This window comes from Vulpes vulpes, chromosome 9 (genome assembly GCF_048418805.1).
Source record: "Vulpes vulpes isolate BD-2025 chromosome 9, VulVul3, whole genome shotgun sequence".
NCBI lineage: Eukaryota > Metazoa > Chordata > Mammalia > Carnivora > Canidae > Vulpes > Vulpes vulpes.
The window spans coordinates 4,606,257-4,628,295 of record NC_132788.1 but is presented as its reverse complement, the minus strand read 5'-3'; the positions used below and the strand labels follow the sequence as shown (position 1 = coordinate 4,628,295).

At 47.4% G+C, this 22,039-nt stretch overlaps 1 protein-coding gene across 2 annotated transcripts in view; it reads right to left on the bottom strand.

The window, feature by feature from the left end:
- The window catches only part of ASB18 (ankyrin repeat and SOCS box containing 18), a 62,147-nt gene that overhangs the window by 20,852 nt on the left and 19,256 nt on the right, over positions 1-22,039 (bottom strand). For both annotated transcript variants that reach the window (XM_072719092.1, XM_072719091.1), the window contains one exon: positions 19,039-19,306. In XM_072719092.1, coding sequence (XP_072575193.1) covers positions 19,039-19,306 — 268 coding nt within the window. The remainder of the gene's footprint in view (positions 1-19,038; positions 19,307-22,039) is intronic.

Genomic DNA, 22,039 nt, shown 5'->3' with positions numbered 1-22,039 from the left:
CAATAAAAAAATAAATTAAAAAAAAAGATTTTATTTGGGCAGCTCGGGTGGCTCAGCGGTTTAGCGCTGCCTTTGGCCCAGGGCGTGACCCTGGAGACCCGGGATCAAGTCCCGCGTCTTGGCTCCCTGCAAGGAGCCTGCATCTCTCATGAATAAATCAATGAAATTAAAAAATATATATATATAAAGGTTTTATTTATTTATTCCTCGGGAATAATAATAACGGCCTCGGGAAATTTGGTTCGCCCTACAGTCCAGTGATGAAGGCCTGCTCCTTCCTCCTTGCCCTCTGATAGCGACTCCAAACGTCGTCAACTGCTGCTCCCTGTCCAGTTCTCCTGTCGTCTCTGCCAGCCCTGGGGTCCTGCTTCATCCAGACCTCGGGCTCTCTCAGGAGCAGCCACCCAGCCCGCCTGCTGCCCACGAGTCCACCCTGACACCCACTAGGATCTGTTTCTGCAACCATGCTTCCCCCATATATCTGGGGAAGGAAGTCCCTCTTGATGGTCTGGCCCCAGATGTAGTCCTGTCCTGCCTCGGCGGGCCGGGGACGTGGGGAGGGGGTCTTGCTCTGTTCTTTGCCTTTTCCTTGTCACCCAGCTGCTCTGCATTTCAACTGGCCACCCAGTGCCGTGGACTCCACCTCCTTAAGCATCACTGGGGCGGCTTCCTCCCTCTGCTCCCACTGGCACTGCCCTTAAGGCCCACATCATTTCCTTTTTCAAAAAAGATTTTATTTATTTATTCATGAGAGACACAGGCAGGCAAAGACACAAGCAGAGGAAGAAGCAGGCTCCCTGTGGAGAGCTCAATGTAGGACTCGATTCCAGGACCCGGGATCACACCCTGAACCAAAGGCAGATGCATAACCACTGAGCCACCCAGGCGTTCCACGGCCCACACCATTTCTTGCCTGAGCCCGAGCCAGACTCCTACTCTGCCCCCTGCTCCCATCCAACACGCTCCATACCACCCAGAAAGAGCCTTTCCAGCGTGAATCAGACATGCGCCAGCTGAAAAGCCAAGGGCTCCTCCTGCCCGCTGCAGAAAGCTCAGCTCCTCTTCCCCAGCCCCTCTCCCCGCCTCCAGACCCAGGACACGGCCTGCCCCAGCTCCCCTGGGCCTCACCTTTATTTCCTGGTGCTCTATCCTGTGCTTCTATCCTGCCTATGTGTCGTTCTTAGAACACACCTGCTGTGTCATGCCCTCACGGCTTTGGCATGCTGCTCTTCCTGGGGTGCTGCGCCCCATCTGACCACGCATGCATTCCTCACTTCCCCCCTTCTTCCCCTCCGACGCCTTCCCAGTGCCACCAGCAGAGGGTCACACCTCTGTATGGTCATATTCGGGCATTAAGTGCCCGGGCATAGCATTTATCACACCATGTTTCAAATGTTCATTAGCACATCTGACTCCTAAGACTGGTGGCTCCTTGAGTGTTGAAATGTTTTTTTTTTTTTTCATCTCTGTGCTTGCTGCCTGTGGCAGAGCTAGCCCACAATTTGTATTCCCTGAAAGCACGTTGCATGAACGCAGCTCGTTAATGAACATCTTTCAAGCTCTCCTCCGGGCTGCTGCTGTTTCTCCTGTTATTTACCTGGCCCGGCTCCGAACGAGATCACCCATGGAGGGTTTCCAGGCTGGAAGTGGGTGCCCTTAAATCCATTCGTATTTCTATCCCGGGACTCCCAGTATTTTAAATCCTGTCTATTGCTCCAGCCTCCCTATCAGCAGTGTCTGGAGAAGTGGTCTGTCTTGGGTGAAAAATCTTTACAAACAAGTACAATTGGATGTGAAATGTCCTTTGGGACAATAACCAGCTAAGAGAGGATGCAAATTTTACAATCAGAGTGCTTCAGAGCAGCTTCCTCTTTGCCTCTCTGGGAGGCATTTCGAGCAGTGCAGCAGGAGGTTAGAAATCAAGGGTTCTGTCTCATTTTGCCGCTGAGCCTGTGTGTGCTCACAAACAATCACAAAACATTTCCTTCTCCTATTTTTTTTTTAAAGCAGCCCCGCCTCTCCAAAGAAGTCCCCCGGGAAATACAACCGGGCTCTTTTGCACGTCCAGAGCCTAACTGGCTGATGGCCGGGTTGCTGTTTGCAACAGGCATACCCTTCAGAAGAACCAGGGCACCCACCCACCCTCTGGAGGGCTGCAGGTGCCCTTTTTCGTTTTTAATGAAGAGCTTCTAATTGGCTAGGCCTTGGCACTTCCTTCGAGCAGGTAATGATGTAAGTTGCAGACCACAGGTGTGAGAGAACTAACACAAACAATTGAGGGAGGCAGATGTCTGGTGGCTCACACTGGGCAGTCATCAAAAATGAAGGTGTGGGAGCCTGTTTAATGGCATGGAAAGCTATTTGCGGTGGTTATGTGGAAAGATTAGGTACAAAACAGCAGTGAACAGCCTTGTTTTTCTTAAAAAAGAAAAAAACAGCAGACACGGACAGGCATGGAGAGAAAGCAAGCCCAGGAGCATACAGGCCAATGTGTTTACCTACGGATGATGGGGTGAGGGGTGCTTTTATGTCCTCTTTGCTTGCCTGTATTTTCAAAATTTCCATAATGAATCGGAGTTAGAGAAGGGAACATCCAGAGAGGCCCACTATAACAAACCCATCCCCCGCCGGCCGCAGCAGTTCGTGGATTTTAAGAACGTCAGCTGAGCGTTCCAGGTCCCCAGAACGTGCTCCAAGTTTCCATGGCTCTCTCCAGGTGCAAGCCACCATCTCAGAAAGTATGTATGGCCAGTACCTCCGAGAAGGAGAACCTGAAAGAGCGGGCAGGGGCCGTGAGAAGCGGAGCGGTAAGTGATGACAGTCTTGGGGCACCTCCCGGACCCGACCTGTGGATTCAGTGTCTCGGGTGGAAGAAGAAATGGCCCAGAGAGGAAAGCACCACCCGAGCTTTTGCTGGACTGTGTGGGCCACTCGGCGGCTTCGGCTGAGTCCTTTCTTTCGGGGCAGCTTCGGGGAGCAGGTTTCCTACTCTCCTCACAGGCGAATCAGGAAGGCCCGGGGCCGGGGTGGGGCCATCACTGTGGGGAGCCAGGGGTATAAGCCCACCTAGGCGATGTCAGAACCACTCGTCTCTATCTTGCAGGGATTAAGGAGACACTGTGCTGTCTGAACGGCCACCGATACAAAGCAGCTTGGGCAAACACTAACACCCCCCATTCCTCATCGCTGTCTTTGATCGTGGGACAGGCCCATACAGGGGCCCGGGGGTTCACAATACATAGAACACGAGCTTGAGCCAAAAGGCAGGAGTTGGTAGAGATGAGCCTATCAAGGGCTGTTGACTTCACATCATCTTAACTTATTTCTAAGTGGGGAGTCCATGTCCCACACACGGCTCCCACCCTGAGGCCCCACATGGTCACCTCCCAGGTGTGGAAGTCCACACCAGTACTTGGGCTTTCCTGCTGTTTGCTTGCTCCGTCCCGGTTGACAGCACCTGCCAAGCCTCCCTGCATCCTGTGAGACAGCGCCTGCTCAAGGCTTCCCTTCATCCGAGCTGTCCTCCCTCCTCATTACTCGGTTTATACAAGGCCCTCAAAAGTGGGATCTCACAGCCCCTGGACATGAGCTGAGAGGTCCCGAGTACTTGATTTTAACATTTATTTTTAAAAAATGTTATCTGCAGGTTTTGCAACAACTCTGCACTCTGGGTGGCATTTGTGGGTGGGAAAATTGAGGCTTAAAAGACCAGTGACTTGCCTAAGGGCCATAGAGCCAAGTCTTCCTCCCCTGGCTTGAAGCTCTCAGCCATGCCACCTGCCGGCTGCCTCTTCCTCCTGGTATCATCTGTTCGGCACTCTCTCCGTGCCAGGCACTGTGCGAGGCATCTTCCAGAAGTTATTTCTGGACTCTTCTGTTAGTGCTTCATGCATTCGTTCACTCATTCAGTAAAAGGGAACACCGTGCGTGCTGTGGACGGTACTGTCCTCAAGGCAGGGAGAAGTGTGTGCTGTCTGAGCACTTCACGAGAATTTCTAGACAGACTTGGGGCAGGACCCAGACGGAGGGACAAGGCGGGGGAGGTCACCGGCCTTGTGGACTTGGTGCTGCGGGGTGGGGACAGCAGCCTGCTTCACATGCAGACGTGCTAGCACCTCTGCACGCGAGATCTCATTCTCCCCAGCTGTACTCAGTTTTTGAGGTTTGGGCGATGATCTCGAGGGTAGGGACGTGGGTGATGTCGGTGAGCCCACCCACAGCTAGCACATCCGGCTTGGGATGTGAACTCCAGCCGTCACCGGATAATAGCATGGTCCAGCCACCCCCTGACACCGGACCGAAGGAGCGATGCAACAAAGAGCGAGGAGGCTCTCTCCAAAATCACGTGAAATTCAAGATTCAGAAACATCACTTAATCTTCCTCGCGGGGAGACAGACAGGGCTTCTAGGCGCTTCGCTGGTGTGTTAAGCATCTGCCTCCTGAGCAGCGTTTCCTATGGCCGGGGGCCGCCGGAGCCCTTGGACAATCCCGGTGCCCTTCACCGTCCTCCTTACACGACTGCTGCCCACGACTGCTGCCAGGCAGAGGGGGTTTCACACCAGATGATGTGCGCGGTGAGTGTTATGAACCAGTCTGGTTGGATCATCGTTGCTGCTGTGTTTCCTCCTTACAGCTGACATGCAGGCTGATGGGCTGGAGACACGTCCCCAGGGTAGGGTGGCCGGACCCCCAAGGCCGGGTCCGTGGGAAGGGGGTGGGAGCCACTGTCTGAGCGCTGGGCGAGTGCCAGCCTGTGGGGGGCAGGGGCCACGGGAAGAGACTTGGGAGGAAAATAGAGCCGTGTTTTCTAATGAAGCCCTTGCAAGGGATTTCCCTCCCGCGGTTAGACTCCCCAGCTGGCTCCGAATGAAGGACGGGGAAGCCACTGCCCCAAGACTTTGATGGAAGAGCGGTTCCACTTTATTTCCCTGGACCTTCTGCTGAGGCTCCTTCGGGGACCTGCCACCCGCCCCTTTCTGTTCTGTGGTTTCTTCTCTTTCTTCAGGGATGCTAAGCTGTGAGACTAACAGGCATAAGTGTTTACAATCGAAATGGCTGATGTGAACGGACAAATCCTTAAGGGTAGGGGGAAGATTGAGAGAGAGATCGGCCGGCCATTCCCATCCTTATGGTTTCTCTTGGAGCTATGGCCACCACTTCAGTTTTTTTCTGAAGTGATCGATGGTTGTGGCTGTGATGATATTTTGGGCAAATTCTCCCCAGATTGCAAGCGAAACCCTGCATCTTGGCAAACAGAAATGATTGAAGGAGCACAGTGGGACGTCAGTTCCACTGTTTGCCTCCCTTGCCCCTGCAGCAGTGTCTGACTTTCTAGAAGCTTCACTTGTGTCCCTTCCTCAACAAGAAATGGACAAACTCTCTCTCCTCCCCTGGTCCCAATATACTGGATGAGGAGGAAGGCCCAGAAACATCAGAATGATGAGCAGAATGAAGATTAGGCAAAAGAAGAAGGAAAAGACTCAACTCCCCTTTTAAGGAGGGGTAGGAATAAGGTGGGAGAACTTTGAATCGGATGAGAGAAAAGTTTTATGTGTGTGTGTATATGCGCACGAACGCATGTATGGATGGATTTTTAAGGTCGTAAGACTACAGTTCCATACATATTGACAAAGGAATACACCTGTTGTAACGTCTCAATCAAGACGTAGAATATTTCTTTTTTTTTTTTAAGATTATTTATTTATTTGAGAGAGAGAGAGAGATAGCGTGTGCGTGTTTGTGCAAGCAAGCAGGGAGGAGAGGCAGAAGGAAGTGGGGGAAGCAGGCTCCCCACTGAGCAGGGCCTCCATCCCAGGACCCTGAGATCACGACCTGAGCTGAAGGTAGATGCTTAAGGGACTGAGCCACCCAGGCCCTCCCAAGACGTAGATAGAGTATTTCTATCTCTCCAAGAAGTTACCTTGTGTTTGCCTTAAGTCATCACCCCCCACAGGCAACCTGGTTTCTGATTTCTCTCATGGTTGAGTCTTGTCTTTTCTAGAATTTTCTCCGTTTTGGTGTCTGACTTCTTTTGCTCCGCATGATGCCTCCAATATTCATTCTATTGTTGCATGTGTAACATTTTTTTAAAAATTTCTGAGTCATATTTAATTGAATGGACATACTACAACTTTCAAATTCTCTCTTCTATTGATATGGTTGGATATTTGGGTATTTCTGGTTTTCGGCTCTTGTGAATAAAGCTGCTATGAACGTCATTGTGTAAGTTTTCTTGAGGACATATTTTCTGATTTCTCTCGGGTAAATATCTAGGAGTAGAACTGCTGGCAGGTGTATATTTAACTTTAAAAGAAACTGCCAAACATTTTGTATTATGCCCTCCCAGCAACAATGTACAAGAGTTCTGGTCGTTCTGCGTTCTTGCCGAAGTTCACTATTTGTCAGCGTTTTTGACTTTAGCCATTCTATTGGGTGTGAAAGAGTAAATTTTTCTTTGTGGTTTTAATTTGCATCTCCCAGATGACTAATGATGTTGAGCACCTCTTCATTGGCTTATTGGCCATTTGTGTGTCTTTCTTGAAGTGTTTGATCAAGGCTTTTGCCCAGAGGGTAAAGGTTTGATTTGGCCTGCATTACCTCTTTTCATTCCTGACAATGAGTTGTAGATGTTCAAATAGGACTTGACAAGTGACCAGAAAGCTGACAAATATGCCTGAGAGGCCATCCAGGGTCAAGGAAGGGGCATAAACTTGTGATGGAACTAGTCTGAAAGGCGGTGGCTAGAGGTGAACAGAGCTACTTCCTGACTATACACAGTTTTTGAAGAGAACTTAAGTGAACCAGGGAGAGGTCATCGTTCAGCATTTGTCTTTATTGTTATAAAGACTTGGCTTTTGACAATTTCCACTGTGTGCCACCTCACTAGCAAAACACGGGCCCTCGATGAGCCTCAGTTTCCTGATCCATAGACTGGGGATAACTGTGCCTTGCAGGTCTGCTGGAGGACTGTAGGCAGTAAGACAGTTGCAAGTGCTCAGGAATGGGTGATGTTCTGCACAGAATCAGATCACCTGATGGGGTGACACCTTGCTTTCTGACACCTTGCTCTTTAGTATCCTTATGATGCCTCATAACTCCTTTTGGGTCAGGCCATGTTTTCTCCCCTCTATAAATCACTCACTCATCTAGGGTGTGGAAAGAGTGGACAGTTTTCTGGATGATGTATCAATGCCTGTGAGCCTGGCACCTTGTACAGGTAGGTATTTCTTCCTGTTATCCGGTGGAGACTTTTGGGGCTGGTGTGAGTACTTTGAACAGTTATCCATGCTTGAACCTGAGCAGAAAGTGCCTTTCTTGCCTCAGGAAAGAAAAATAATACCCACATTCTCTCTGCTCAGATTTCAGCCTGCCTGGTCTGAGCTAGGAAAGCATTGTCTCATGACTTTCTTCAATGATTTTTAAGGTGATTAGCTGCTTTCACAGGTTCAATGCTGGCTTATGAATTATTATATTTTTTTTATCAAGTTCAATGAACCTACCTGGGGCCAAAAAAAAGTAAGCATGCATGCTTTTTACAAATATGTTCATGAAGGAAGCGAGTCCTCCTCACTTCTGTTTAAGTCAAGATAACTTTAGATGAAAAAAAGAATCAGGACTTTCCTAATTCTTTTCTTATTTTAATTATTTCAGAATTTAAAAAAGGGTCAAGGAGAGGAGTCTGATAATAAATAGGGCGAGGCTGACATGCAGGCTACTAACGTGAAGAGAGTAACTTTACTGGAACTTTTCTTTTTGGGAAAATCTCTTCAAAAGGCTCCTAGATTAAAGCTTCGATATCCCTTTTTGTGTGTTGAATTCTGAATTCTGAAGCTTGCTGGTTGGAAGGAAGCACAGATAATTTTTCTTTTTTAATCCCAGGAACTCAGAGACTCAAAGGTTTTAAAGTCCTGCACCCATGGTGAATTGCTGAGTAAAAGGGGTTGGAGCAGAAGTGGGTCCCTAGGTGTGGAGACCATTGTCATCAAGAGTAAGAAAATGAAATGGCTCTGTATGTAGGTCAACGACCCCCTCTCTACTGTACGGTAAAAAAATTAAGGATGACCTAAAATCTACTATGTATAAAAAGATTCTGGAGAAAGTAGCTCTTTCTTGTCAAAGTGATAATATGTTTATACTACCTGAAGCCAGACCTCCTCGGAGTCTAACTTTAGGGGGACTCTTTAGAGCTGAAAAGCTGTGGTCGAAACCCCAAGCCCTTTCTGACATCTATTACCTTTTTATCCTTCAAGGTAGTTGGCTATGTTATTGTAGAGGTGTTCAATGGAATCTGCCAGCATTTCCCATTATAATCATTGATATCGAAGGGATTCTAAGTCAGCTGTTGCATGGTTCTGCCTGAACTTCTGGTATATTCATCACTTATCTCAAACTTTCCCCCAATCACCAGGATTTAAATAAGTCAAGACTGTCAAATGAATTCACCGGGGAGAAAGATTCACATAGAGAGACACGTAGAGGCAGGAGAGAAATGAGAAAAAGAAGAGGAGGAGGAGAAAGAGGAAGACAAAAGACAAGAGATTTAAAAAGCTCCACATTAATACAAAGGCACTTTAAAAGTCCTTATTAAGAAATGTTCTGGACTTGTATGATTTCTGAAAAACTAACTCAAGCCAGGAAGTTACTTTCAATCACACAGTGTATAAGCTGTGGCTCTAATGGTCTGCATATACCTCGGCTCTTTATGATATCCAAATGTGAGCTTGTTGGCTTATTGGAAGAGCTATTGATGGGGTTCACAATAATTTGTACTCTGAGTAGGTGTTTCTATCTCACTTCTTAGTAAAAAGCAATATTTTTCTGATGTTGTAAAGTGGAAGGTTGGAGCCTAAGGTGTGAAGCTGACTCAGTTTTAAAAACTCTTTTTATTTTAAAACTATTTTAGATTTATAGAAGAGTTACAAAGGTAGCACAGAGAATTTCCAACTGCCCCTCACTCAGCTTCCCCTAAAGTCAAGCTAGGAAGTGGAGAATGCCTGCAGCTGAAGATAAAAATGGATCACAAGGTTTGAACTTAGCAACATGATTGGTAAACACTGAATTGCTTGACTTCTCAAAGGGCCTCTGCGCTCCTAGACTGGGGCTCATGAGGGGATCCCAGACAGAGCCCAGTGGACTCCCAGAATTGAGGAGGTGGATCTAGGATTCTGGGGAGGCCAAGGCACGTAGTGTTTGCAAGGCGAAGTACTGGGCAGAGAGTGTAGTTACAGAGAAAGAACTTTCCAGAGGGTCCCCTTGAGTATGCATTTGAGTACTGATTAGTGCATATGCGTGAGGGAACTGGTCAAGACTGGAGAAATAGCCCCCCCAAAAGGATTAGAGGGAATCATGCCCATAATATGTTCAGGTTCAGGAATAGTGCCCGTCCTCATCAACCAGAGTGTAAAACCTCATAAATAATGGGCCATGAGGACACCTGCACCCCAACGTTTATAGCAGCAGTGTCCACAATAGCCAAACTGTGGAAGGAGCCTTGGTGTCCATTGAAAGATGATGGATAAAGAAGATGTGGTCTATGTATACAGTGGGATATTCCTCAGCCATTAGAAGGGACAAATACCCACCATTTGCTTCAATGTGGATGGACCTGGAGGGTTTTATGCTGAGTGAAGTAAGTCAATCAGAGAAGGACAAACATTATATGGTCTCATTCATTTGGGGAATATAAAAAATAGTGAAAGGGAATAAAGGGGAAAGGAGAGAAAATGAGTGGGAAATATCAGTGAGGGAGACAGAACATGAGAGACACCTAACTCTGGGAAATGATCAAGGGGTAGTGGAAGGGGAGGTGGGCGGGGGGATGGGGTGCCTGGATGATGGGCACTGAGGTGGGCACTTGACGGGATGAGCACTGGGTGTTATGCTATATGTGGGCAAATCGAACTCCAATAAAAAAATATACCCAAAAAACCCCCTGACATTCTTAAAAAAACCTGACAACAACATATATATGGAGAATTAGGTATACATGTTAGGGATTTATTATTTATCGAATCCCCTAGAATCACCATAAATATATTTCTATATATATGAAAAAAAATAATGGGTCATGGGTTACAGTACTAAGAAGGGTGTTGTCTCAGTAGTGGGGAAAAAATTAATCTTAGACTAAATACTGCCCTGCTCCTGCCTAACAAAGTTTTAAAGCAAGACCCAAAAAGATTATAAAGTATTTCCAAGTAATTTTACATTCCAGAGCAGAGATCAAGAATATGGATAGGGACACAAAAATATCCAGCACCCAGTGAAATAAACAAAGAAAAAAAAACCTCAGTCAATTAAAACTGAGCTAGATGATAGAATTAGTGGATAGGTAAAACACTTATTACATCGATTTTCATGTTTGGGAAGCTAGAGGAAAGACAGAACATATTAGGTAAATGTGTTAGTCTTCTAAAGTTGAAAACCATGTCTGAGATGGAAAATACACTGGATGGGAATAATGGTAGAGCAGGTATTTTAGAACAAAAAATAAACTAATTACAGAAGAAAAAAATGAACAGAGCATCAGTGAGCCTGTGGAGCAAGGTCAAATGGTGTCATATACATGTAATTGGGGTCCCTATAAGAGAGGAGGGGATCATACAGAAAAAATGTGAAGAAATATTTGCCAAAACGTTTCCAAATTTGATGAAAAGTATGAGCCCACAGATCGAAGAAACCCTCTGAATCTCAAGGACAAGAAACATGAACATTGAAACACATTATTATCCAATTGCTTATAATCAGTGATAAGGAGAAAAGATTTAAGCTAGGAAGAGGACATTATTACAAAAGAACAAAGATAAAGAAGACAGTAGATTTCTCATTTAAAAAAAAAATGCAAGTTGAAAGACAGTGGAGTTATGTCTAAAACACCAAAAGAAAAAAACTGCCAACTCAGAATTCTCTACCTAACAAAGCACCTTTCAAACACTCAGGTGAAATAAAGACTTTTTCAAATATACAGACCCTGAAAGGATTCATCACCAGCATATCTTCACTGTAAAAAATATTAAAGAAAGCCCCCTTCAAGCAGAAGGAAAATGATACTAGATTAAATCTTTGATTTTCAAAAAGGATGAAATAAATTAGAAATAGGAAGTAGGAACTCCCTGGGTAAACCTAAAAACTTTTTTCTTATTATTTCAGTATATTTAAAAGATTATTGACTAGGGGCATCTGGGTGGCTCAGTGGTTGAGTGTCTGCCTTTGGCTCAAGTCATGATCCCAGGGTCCTGGGATCAAGTCCTGTATCGGGGGCCCTGCAGGGAGTCTGCTTCTCACTCTGCCTATGTCTCTGCCTCTCTCTGTGTCTTTCATGAATAAATAAATAAAATCTTTTAAAAAGATGATTGGTTATTAGAACAAAAACAGTGATAATTCATTGTGTGACTTATTCGTAGAAGTAAAATATATGATACCAGTAGCACAAAGGCTAGGAGGAGAGAAGTGGAGGTATACTGTTATATTCTATGCGTAGTAGTATTACTTGAAAGCAGACTGACAAAGTGAAGATGTATACTATAAACCAAAGCAACTACTAAAATAACAGAACAAAATGTTGTATAGGATAAGCCAAAAAAGGAGATGTAATGGAATCACAAAAAAAAACCTCAAGTAATATAGAAGAAGGTAGAGAAAAAGAAGATAAAGGGAACAAAGAATGGATAGCAAAGATAGCAAGATGTTTGATTTGAACCTAGCCATATCAAAATTACATTAGATGTAAATGCTTTAAGCTTCCAATTAAAAGGCAGAGACTATCAGATTGGATTTTATTTTATTTTATTATTTTTTTAAAAGGATTTTATTTATTCATGACAGACACAGAGAGAGGCAGAGACACAGGCAGAGGGAGAAGCAGGCTCCATGCAGGGAGCCCCACATGGGACTCGATCCCGGGTCTCCAGGATCACGCCCTGGGCCGAAGGCGGCACTAAACTGCTAAGCCCCCTGGCTGCCCTCAGATTGGATTTTTAAAAAAGATCCAATTTTAATCTGCCTACAAAAAATCCACTTTAAATATAAAGACACAAACTGAGGCTGGCCTCCAAACTATTGTCAGGAAGAAACAGAATTTTAGGGGTGCCTGGATGGTGCAGTCAGTTAAGCATTGGACTCTTGGTTTCAGCTCAGATTATGATCTCAGGGTTGTGAGATGCAGCCCTGTGTTGGGCTCCTCGCTCAGTGGAGAGTCTGCTTGATTTTCTGTCTTCCTCTGCCCACCCACAAGCACTCTCTTTCTTTTTCTAAAATAAATAAATAAAGCTTAAAAAAACCCTGGAGACCTTCAGTCCACAGTCCCTGAGGAATTGGATTCTGCTGATGACCATATGAGTTTGGCGGCAGATTCTCTTCCAGTTGATCCTTCAGATGAGACCCCAGGGCTTGGTGATGTCTTGGTTGCAGTCTTGTGAGTGACTCTGGAGTAGAAAACTGAGCTAAGTCATTCCCAAGCTTCTCACCCAAAGAAAATTTGAGGTAATAAATGTGTGCTGTTTCAAGTCTCTAAGTTTGTGGTGATTTTTTTTTAATAGGCTCCATGCTCAGTGTGGAGCCCAATATGGGGCTTGAAATTGTAACCCTGAAATAAAGACCTGAGCTAAAATCAAGAGTTGGGGGTTTAAAAGACTGAGCTGCCCAGGCTCCCCTGTGGTGGTTTGTTATGCAGCAATAGCAAACTAATGCAGTTAGAAAAAGATATGCTATGATAACACTGTTCAGAAGAAATCTATATTCACATCAGACTAGATATATTAATATGAGACTAAGTAGATTTTATTTTTTCAAATTTACTTATTTTATTTTTTAAAGATTATTTATTCAAGAGTGAGAGAGAGAAAGAGAGCGAGCATGCAGGGTAGAGAGGGGCAGTGGGAGAGGGGGAGAGAACCTCAAGCGGACTTCACACCAAGTGCAGAGCCTGACATGTGGCTGAGATCACAATCTGAGCAGAGTCCAATGCTTAACCAACTAAGCCACCCAAGTATGCCAAGGCTAAGTAGATTTTAGAGCAAAGAATGTTACTGGGTGTCATATGCAACTGATGAATCACTCAACACTACACCTGAAACTAATATTACATTATATGTTAATTAACTTGACTTTAAATAAAATCTAAAAACACATCTTTTCATAGAGGTCAGTTCTTCAACAGGTCATAACTGCTAAACATCCATGTACCTAATAACAAAGCTTCAAAATATTTGAAGCAAAAACTGATAGAACTGTAGAGAGACAAATCCAAGATTGTAGTCAGAGATTTCAACATCTCTCAACAACTTGTAAATCAAGTGGGCAGAAAATCGGTCAGGTTATAGAAGACTTAACACCATTAGGCAACTTGACTCAGTTGACATTTATGGAATATTCCTCTCAACAACTGCAGGATACAAATTCCTTTCTGGTGTACATGGAACACTTGCTAAGACCAAATATATTTTGGATAATAAGACTCAAATTTAAAAGGAGTAAAGTGATACAAAGTAAGTTCTCTAATCACATGCAATTAAATTATAAATCAATACTATATATCTGGAAAATACCCAAATATTTGAAAGCTAAATAACACACTTCTACGTAACTATGATTCAAAGAAAAAAATCAAGAGACAAATTAGAAAGAGTTTAAAACTGATTAAAAGTGAAAATATCACATTAAAATTTGTGGAATTTAGCTAAAGTAATACATAGAGGGACATATATAGCACCAAAAGCCTATATTAGAAAATTAAAAAGAATCATCAAATCAATGACATTAGTTTCTATCTTCAGAAATTAGAAAAAGGAGAGCAAATGAAATTCAAGAAAATCAAAGAAGGGAGGGTAATAAAGACCATAGGGGAGGTTAGTGAAATGGAAAACAGTAAAACTTGGGAATGTTAAGTATGATAGGTAAATTAAGTTTTTAAAAATTTTGCCTAATGGTTTTCTTTTTACGTACGTTTCTTTTTCATTTTATTATGGTGCCAAAGAAAGCCAAAAAAAAAAAAAAAAAGATAAAAGAAAAATTGGCTTAATCTAAGAAGCACTCTAGGTTGGTGTTTTATATTTTCAAGTATAGTGCATAAAGAATGTGTTAAATGTAACTGTTTACACGGATTTCAATTAGACATAAGTGTATAATGAAGCCTTTGTGTATTTATAAAAACAAACAAATCAATAAAATCAAAAGCAAGACTGATCAGGGAAGAAAATAAAGGAAACAATATAATGAATTTGAATATGAATGAGAGTGGTGATACTACTATAGATTCTACAGATTAAAAGGATAATAGAGAACAACTTATGCCAATGAATTCAACAATGTAGATGAAAGAGCTAAGTCTCTTGAAAGATACAAGCTATCAAAGCTCACTCAAAAAGAAAGAAATATTTCAAGTAGCAAACTATAGCTATTACAGAAATTGAATCAATAGTTTAAAAACCTTCTCACAAAGAAAACTCTAGACCCAGATAGCTTCAGTGATGAATTCTACTAGACATTTAAGAATGAAATGATAACAATTTTATACTAGCCAGATATTACAAGAAAAGAAAATTATGGACAACTACCTTTCATGGACATAAATGAAGATTAAAAAAATTTTCCATCTAATCCAAACCCAATAATTTATTAAAAAGGATAATACTCTGAAAGGAGTGTAGGTTATCTCAAGAAGGCAAGGTTGGTTTAACATTTGAAAAACAATCACCGTAAATCATCATATTAACCAAATAAAAAACCACACCATATGATCATTTCTAAATGTGCAGAAAAAGCATTTGAGAAAATTCAATATCCATTCATAATACAAACTCTCAGCAAGTCAAGAATAGAAGGGAGCTCTCTCAATCTGAAAAAGTTCATCTATAAAATCCAACGTTTAATATCATACTTAATGGTGAAAAAATGCTTTCCTCTGAGATCAAGAATAAGAAAAGTTTTCTGCTCTTTACCACTTCTATTCATCATTGCACGGGAGGTTCTAGTCAGTGCAATAAAGCCAGAAAAAGGAATAAAATGCATCAATTGAAAAAGAAGTAAAACTTTATTCAAAGATCACATGGCTGCCTACATAGAAATCTTATGGAATTCACAATGAGTTAGGAGAACAATTAGAGAGTTTAACAAGGTGAAAGCCCTGCAGGCTTTTTTTAAAAATAGAAATTGACAAACTGGTTTTAAAATTTATATGGATGGGCACCTGGATGGCTCAGAGGTGGAGCATCTGCCTTCGGCTCAGGGCGTGATCCCGGAGACCTGGGATCGAGTCCTACATCAGGCTCCCCACAGGGAGTCTGCTTCTCTCTCTGCCTGTCTCTCTGTCTCTCTCTGTGTGTGTCTCTTATGAATAAATAAATAAATAAATAAAATCTTTAAAAAAAATAAAAAAAAAAATAAAATTTATATGGAAATGCAAAGAGCTGGGGTAGGCAAAACAACTTTGACAAGAAACAATGCCTGAGAGTGAGACTTCAAGAATTTTTTTTATAGAGCTATATAGTATTCAATACAATGTGAATTGGTGTTAAAATTGACAAATAGATCAATGAAATAGAATACAAATATAAGGAATGGCTCTGTCATGGAGCCCTGGCAACCTTGCGTGTATCCACATAGGCCATGCAAACAAAAGTCTTGAACCACTGCTGATCTAAGTCTTGGCAGGCCACCCTGTGATCTTTATGGATGGGGATCTTATAAGGTGCTGCTGTAAGACCATTGCCACTTGCCTCCCTATCATGAGATAGTTTGTCATCATCTTTTGGGTACTGATGAGGTTTGGGACTTCCTGCCTTGCCTCCTCAGAATAGAGCTGCAGACTGTAAGGCCATTCAGCTGAGGTCTATAGTTGGCTGCTCGGCCACTGGATGTCCTACGACTCATACTGTGAATCATCTAGCCCCTTTCATTTAGAGATGTCCTTCCTGGTGTGTGGGATGAGGAGTTGGCACCTTTGACTCTTCCTCTTTTCACTGTGTCTGTAAGTGATAAATGATCTGAATTTAAGGGTGGCTTTTTGGGTCTTTACTAGTTGAAACAGTCAGACCTTGTCCTGTCCTGTGTGTACATGACAAGAGAGTCCAGAAAGAAATCCACACATGTATATAGTCGGTTGATTTTAGACAAAAGTACAAAGGCAGTTCAGCAGAGAAAGGAAAGGCTTTTTGACAAGTGGTGCTGGAACAATAGGACATCCACATGCAAAGAAAAAAGCTTCAATCCATACCTCATACCGTATCCAGAAATTAACTAAAAATGGGTCACAGACTTAGATGTAAAACATACAACTATTAAATTTATAGAGGAAAATACAGGAGGAAATGTTTGTGATCCTAGGTGGGTTAGGCAAAGATTTTTTTTTTTAAGATATAATAACCCAACGTAATCCCTAACAGAAAAAGAAATTGATGAGCTAGATTCCACCAACATGAAGAATTGCTGTTCTTCAAAAACACACTTTAAAGAGAAGGAAATATAATCCATAGATTAGAAGATAATATTAACAAATTACATGTCTGAGGAGGGACTTTTAGCCAGAATATATAAAGAAATCTCAAAATTTAAGAAGAAAACAACCCAATTGAAAAACATGGGCACAAGATTTGAACAGGCTCTTCACTAGAGCAGATCTATGGGTATCAAATAGGTACAGGAAAAGATGCTCAACGTCACTTGTCATTAAGGAATCTCAGATCAAAACTACAATACTATACTTCTACGCACCCATCAGAACGACCACATGAGTGACCGTACCAAGTGCTACCGAGGATGTGAAGCAACCAGAACCCTGTTGGTGGGAACGTAACATTGCACAACCACTTTGGAAACCAGTTTGGCAGTTTCTTAAAAGGTGACCTTTTAATCGTATCATACGGAACCAGCCATTCCAATCCTACGTATACATCCAGGAGAAATGGAAGCAAACACCCACACAAAGGCTAAATACACAAACCTTCATAGCAGCTTTATTTGTAATAGCCTCCACCGGCAACAATCGAACGTCTTTCAACATATGCATGGATACACGCAAGGTGGTATTTCCACTGAGCAATGACAACGAGTGCATTATAGACCCACGAAAAAAATATGATGAATCCCAAGTAATTACGCTCCATGAACGAAGCCAGGCAAAACAGAAAAGTCTGGCAAATTCAGAGGAAATTATAGCGACAAAAAGCAGATCGGCGGGATAATGGAAGAGGAGAGAAGGAGAGAGAGCAGTGGGGCAGGGGACCTTCTGATGGGCATGGGTGTGTGCGCTGTCTTGATCCTGGGGATGGTTCCAGGAAGGCCTACGTAGTCCAGATTTACCGGATTGTGCACATGTGCAGTTTACTGGATGCCAGTAAAGCTGAGCAAAGCTACTTAAAAATATATATATTAGAATACTGTTTCCTTCAGACACTCTGAAGACGCGGCGGCCCTCGTGCCTTTCTGAGTCCCTGGTTTCCTCTCAAGTGATACTGGAAGGTGGTGCCCCTGCTTGGGTGGGTCACCCAGAGCCGGGTAGCCCTGCCTGCCTGCTCTTAACATGTCATTTTATTTTAATCCTCATCCATCCCAGGGAGAGAAGGCCAGGAAATGTAACCCCCAGGGCTGGACTAGGCAGTGTCAGGATGACAACACGCAAGCTGAGAAGCCCAAGCAGGAGTCCTGTGCCCGCCCCCCCCCCCTCCAGCCCCCTGCGCCCCTGGGGGCCCCGTGGGGACAGACCCTGCACCCGGGCCTCGGAGCTTGCAGGACGGGGCTGGGCCGGCCCAGACTCCGCGGCTTCCAGTGGGACCCCGAGGCCCCGCCCGAGGAGCTAACCATTTATGTCACACTGTGACAATTATTCTGCATAAAATTATCATTAAAAACCCTAATTTTTCAGCCTCCAACCCCGCCAGTGGCCTTTTAGCATTCTTCAGCGCCGGCGTCTGCAGGCCTGTGATCACCGCGCTCATTACCTCGGTGTGGCGCCTCCCGCCCGCGCTCGCAATCAAGCGCTAATTACACCCTCCCGGGGGCCGGGGCCGGGGATGGGGCCGGGGATGGGGCCGGGGGCCGGGGATGGGGCCGGGGGCCGGGGTCTGCGGGGTCCGGGGTCCAGGACCCTGCGCGGGGGGGAGGAGCCAGTGCTCCCCGGGGGCGCGGTGGGGTCGGGGTCTGGGGCCGAGACCGCGGGGTCGGGGTCCGGGGATCAGGGTCCGGGGGCCGCGGGGGCCGGGACCTGCACCTGGAGGAGGAGCCAGTGCTCCCCGGGGGGCGCGGCGGGGTCAGGGTCTGGGGTCTGGGGCCGGGGACCGCGGGGTCGGGGTCCGGGGATCGGGGCCCGGGGGTCGGGGGCCGCGGGGTCTGGGGTCGGGGTCCGGGGGGTCCGGGGCCTGCGCCGGGAGGAGGAGCCAGTGCTCCCCGGGGGCGCGGTGGGGTCGGGGTCTGGGGCCGGAGACCGCGGGGTCGGGGTCCAAGGGTCGGGGTCCGGGTCCGGGGTCCAGGGATCAGGGCTCGGGGGTCGGGGGCTGCGGGGGTCTGGGGTCGGGGGGTCGGAGATCGGGGGGGTCGGGGTCCGGGGATCAGGGTCCGGGGGCCGCGGGGTCCGGGACCTGCACCGGGAGGAGGAGCCAGTGCTCCCCGGGGGCGCGGTGGGGTCAGGGTCTGGGGTCTGGGGCCGGGGACCGCGGGGTCGGGGTCCGGGGTCCGGGGATCGGGGTCTGGGGATCGGGGGTCGGGGTCCAAGGGTCGGGGTCCGGGGTCCGGGGTCCGGGGTCCGGGGTCCGGGGTGGGGGTGGGTGGTGGGGGCCGGGGCCAGGCCGGTGGCCGCGGGGCCGCTGGGGGCTGGGAGGGACGGGGCGGGGGTCCAGGCGGGGTCCCGCGTGTGGGGGGGCAGCCCCGGGGCGATCCTGGGCGGTGTGAGGACGCGGGGTGTGCCCGGGTCCTGGGGGACGGGCCCAGGCTGGGGGCTGCGCGGGCGCAGGGCCTGGGGGCGGGGCGGGGGGCGGGGCCGGCTCTGGGGCCGGGTCGGGGTCGGCTCTGGGGCCGGCTCTGGGGTCCGGGCCCCCGCGTGTCCTTACCCGAGCGAGGCGGCCGTGCGGCACAGGTGCAGGGGCGCCAGGCCCTCGGCGCTGAGCAGGTCGGGGTCGGCGCCGTGCTGCAGCAGCAGCTGGGCGCAGGCCGTGTGGCCCCCCAGGCAGGCCTCGTGCAGGGCTCCCCGGCCTCCGGGGCTGGCGTCGGGGTCCGCGCCGCGGCTGAGCAGGTGCTGCACGCAGGTGGTGTGGCCGCGGGCCGCGGCGATGCACAGGGGCGTGGTGAGCTCGCGCTTGTACTCCAGGGTCCAGAGGCCTGGGGGAGAGGAGAGGGAAAGTGAGTGGGGGGGTCCCTTGAGGCCGAAATGGGGTGAAACCACCTCTTAGAAGTAGCCACCTCGTTGGGGTGTAGATGCATCAAGATGCACATAGACCATATAGAGGTATCTTAGACGCAGAAGGTTGGGACCAAGAAACCCAGGGAAACCCAGGGAGTTCCACAGATAAGGGGAGGTGGATATATATCTCCCACCCCAGGCAGATGGAGGTGGGAAGACAAAGGTAGAGAGGGGCAGAGAGAGATCTCGAGGGGAAACCAAAGCGTAGGGAATGGGAAGAGAAGAGTCACCAGGCACAGGAGAGGCACCCGGAGGAGAGGGAGATGGAGCCGGCAGGGGGAGTAAAGGAATAAAGGGAGGTTAATAGGGCCGAAACTGAGCCAGAGGGATTGGAAGGAACGGAGAAGCTAGAGGTGCCAAATATAGGGGTGACTGGGGACTCCGTGGGGATCTGAGGCCCAGCAGGTGGATGGCGGGAGAATGTAAGCCAGGAATTCACATTTTCCAGGCTCTGAATTAGGGACTGCTTGAGGCAGGAAAGTGCGCTGTGGATTTTTCTGGAATCCGGCTCTCTCCCGTTGAACCCCAAACTTAATCCCTTTATCATTAACAGGAGAAGACAGCAGACAGAACAAACTGACCCGCCGCACCAAGGTTGCTCAAGGAAAGGCCTTAGAAAGTTTAGTCCTCTTGGAAGCGCTGGGTTTCAGAGGCTCTCTTTGATGTGGTGTCCACATTCAGCACAATTCTGGTTTGTTTCTTTGCGCTTTTTAGGGGTGTGTGTGTGTGTGTGTGTGTGTGCGTGCGGGCGTATAGGGTTGCTCTTTCTTGGTGGATGAATGGAGCAGGTGCTATACATTGTACTTGTCTGAAAACTTTGGGCTTTCAAAAGGCCCGTGGAAGGTTGTTAGCGGCCAGGAGCGCTCGTGGAAATGGGGGAAGCAGTCCCTGGTGAATACACTTCAAGGGACAGGATTTCACATGGCAGGAATGCCTTCTGATAATGATGGAAGAATCGATACCATGGCTGTAATGAGCTGCAGAGGAGACCCTTTTTACAAGCCACCTCCTTCCTGGGACCCATGCTGAGCAGGTTTTGAAAGACCACTCATAATTACCTACCTGCATGTGGTGCGGGGTTCCAGCCTGCCCCGTGTCCCCAAGGCCCGGCCTGAGGGTTGTTGTGCACTCGGTGGGGGATGTGGGGCCTATTGTCCTGGCCTTGGATGATGGTGGCTGGAGGGCCTGGGAATGTGGGCCTGCACGGATTTGTTCTCCCCTTCCCAGTGAAGCCCAGGTCTGATTTGGAGGGGGATGGATGCATAGAGTCCCTGGTGACAGCCGTGGTCTACATTCCTACAGGGGCCAGCTCCTGGTTTGGACTGTCTTCATTTTCCCGAACTAGGATGTCTACCTACTGGTGAGTGGGGGGCTAGGAAGGAGGTGCTCCCTTCCCCAGCTGCACACCACGTTCCCAGCCTAACTGTACCCACCCCAGTAGCTCTGTTCACCCACCCTGGATTCCTGGGACTTCCCATGGACTGATGGGAGAGGTCTCTGAGGCCCTTGGGTTCAGCCATGGCTCAGGGCCAGCCCTCCTGTCCAGGTCCTGGGAGATGGTGACAAGCTGCCACAAGGCCTTCAGGAAAACCTGCCTTGTGAGGCAGCTGTCTGGAACAGAACGCCTGAATCAGCTGCCTATAATCCCCACTCCCTGGCCCAGGAGGAACAGGGACGGAGGATTCTCCCCATGTGGCCCATCCCTCTAAACATCAGCTCCTCGTGCCAGCGCTGTCCTTGGACCCGAGCTGGGTGGGGCCAGCGTTCCCTCCTGGATGTTCTGAGGTGCTGGTGGGCTGGCACTGTGAACCTGGTGCACTAGGGTACCCTCTTGCCCATGGCTCCCTCCAGGGGGAGTGGAAACTGGCCACCAGGAAGTCCTCAGATGAGAGACGGTGCTGCTGCCAAGCAGTGTTTGGTCATTTCTGCTGCTTGGGTCAGCGGCAGGGACAGTGGGGCGGTGGAGCAGCAACGAGCATGGGATGTGGCCGTCCCGAGCGCCACCCACCCTCTCTTCCCCATCTGCAGGGAGGCCACAGGCCAGCACTGGCTCTCAGGGCTGCCCCTTCCCAGCAACGGCTTCCCGGCTTGGTCAGCATGCCCCAACTTTCTGCGGTTCCGCCTGCCATAGAAAACCAGCAGAGCTCAGGGGTGGAAAGAGTAAGGTGGAAAAAAAGGAAAGAGCCTTTGGATTCAGACCCTGGGTTAACATTAATACATATCTGAAATTGCAACATTTGGGTGTGGGTGAGTGTGTCCAGGGCTGGGAGGCAAATGTTTGAAAAAAAAAAGAACATTGCTCGAGCATTCAGGCAGTTGGCATTCTTGATCGAATCACCACCCACCTCCTTGGAGGAATGTGTGCCCCTGTCTGGGACAGATGAAGGAGGGGAGGCCCAGAAAGGCTCCGGGACCCCCTGAGCTGGGGGGTGCTGTGGCCCAGACCAGAACTGCACTTGCCTTCCAGGAAGCCCCTGCTGCCTAACTGGTTGCTATGGGCTGCTTAGTCCTTTGACAGTTTGGGGTTTATTTCCTTCCCCCCGTGTAGGTATAAACAGGATGATGTCCGTTCTTTGGAAGTCGACCTTCCACATTCTTTCCCTGTCTGAACCCACAAGTCAGGCACATGGGACATGGGACATTGGCGGTTG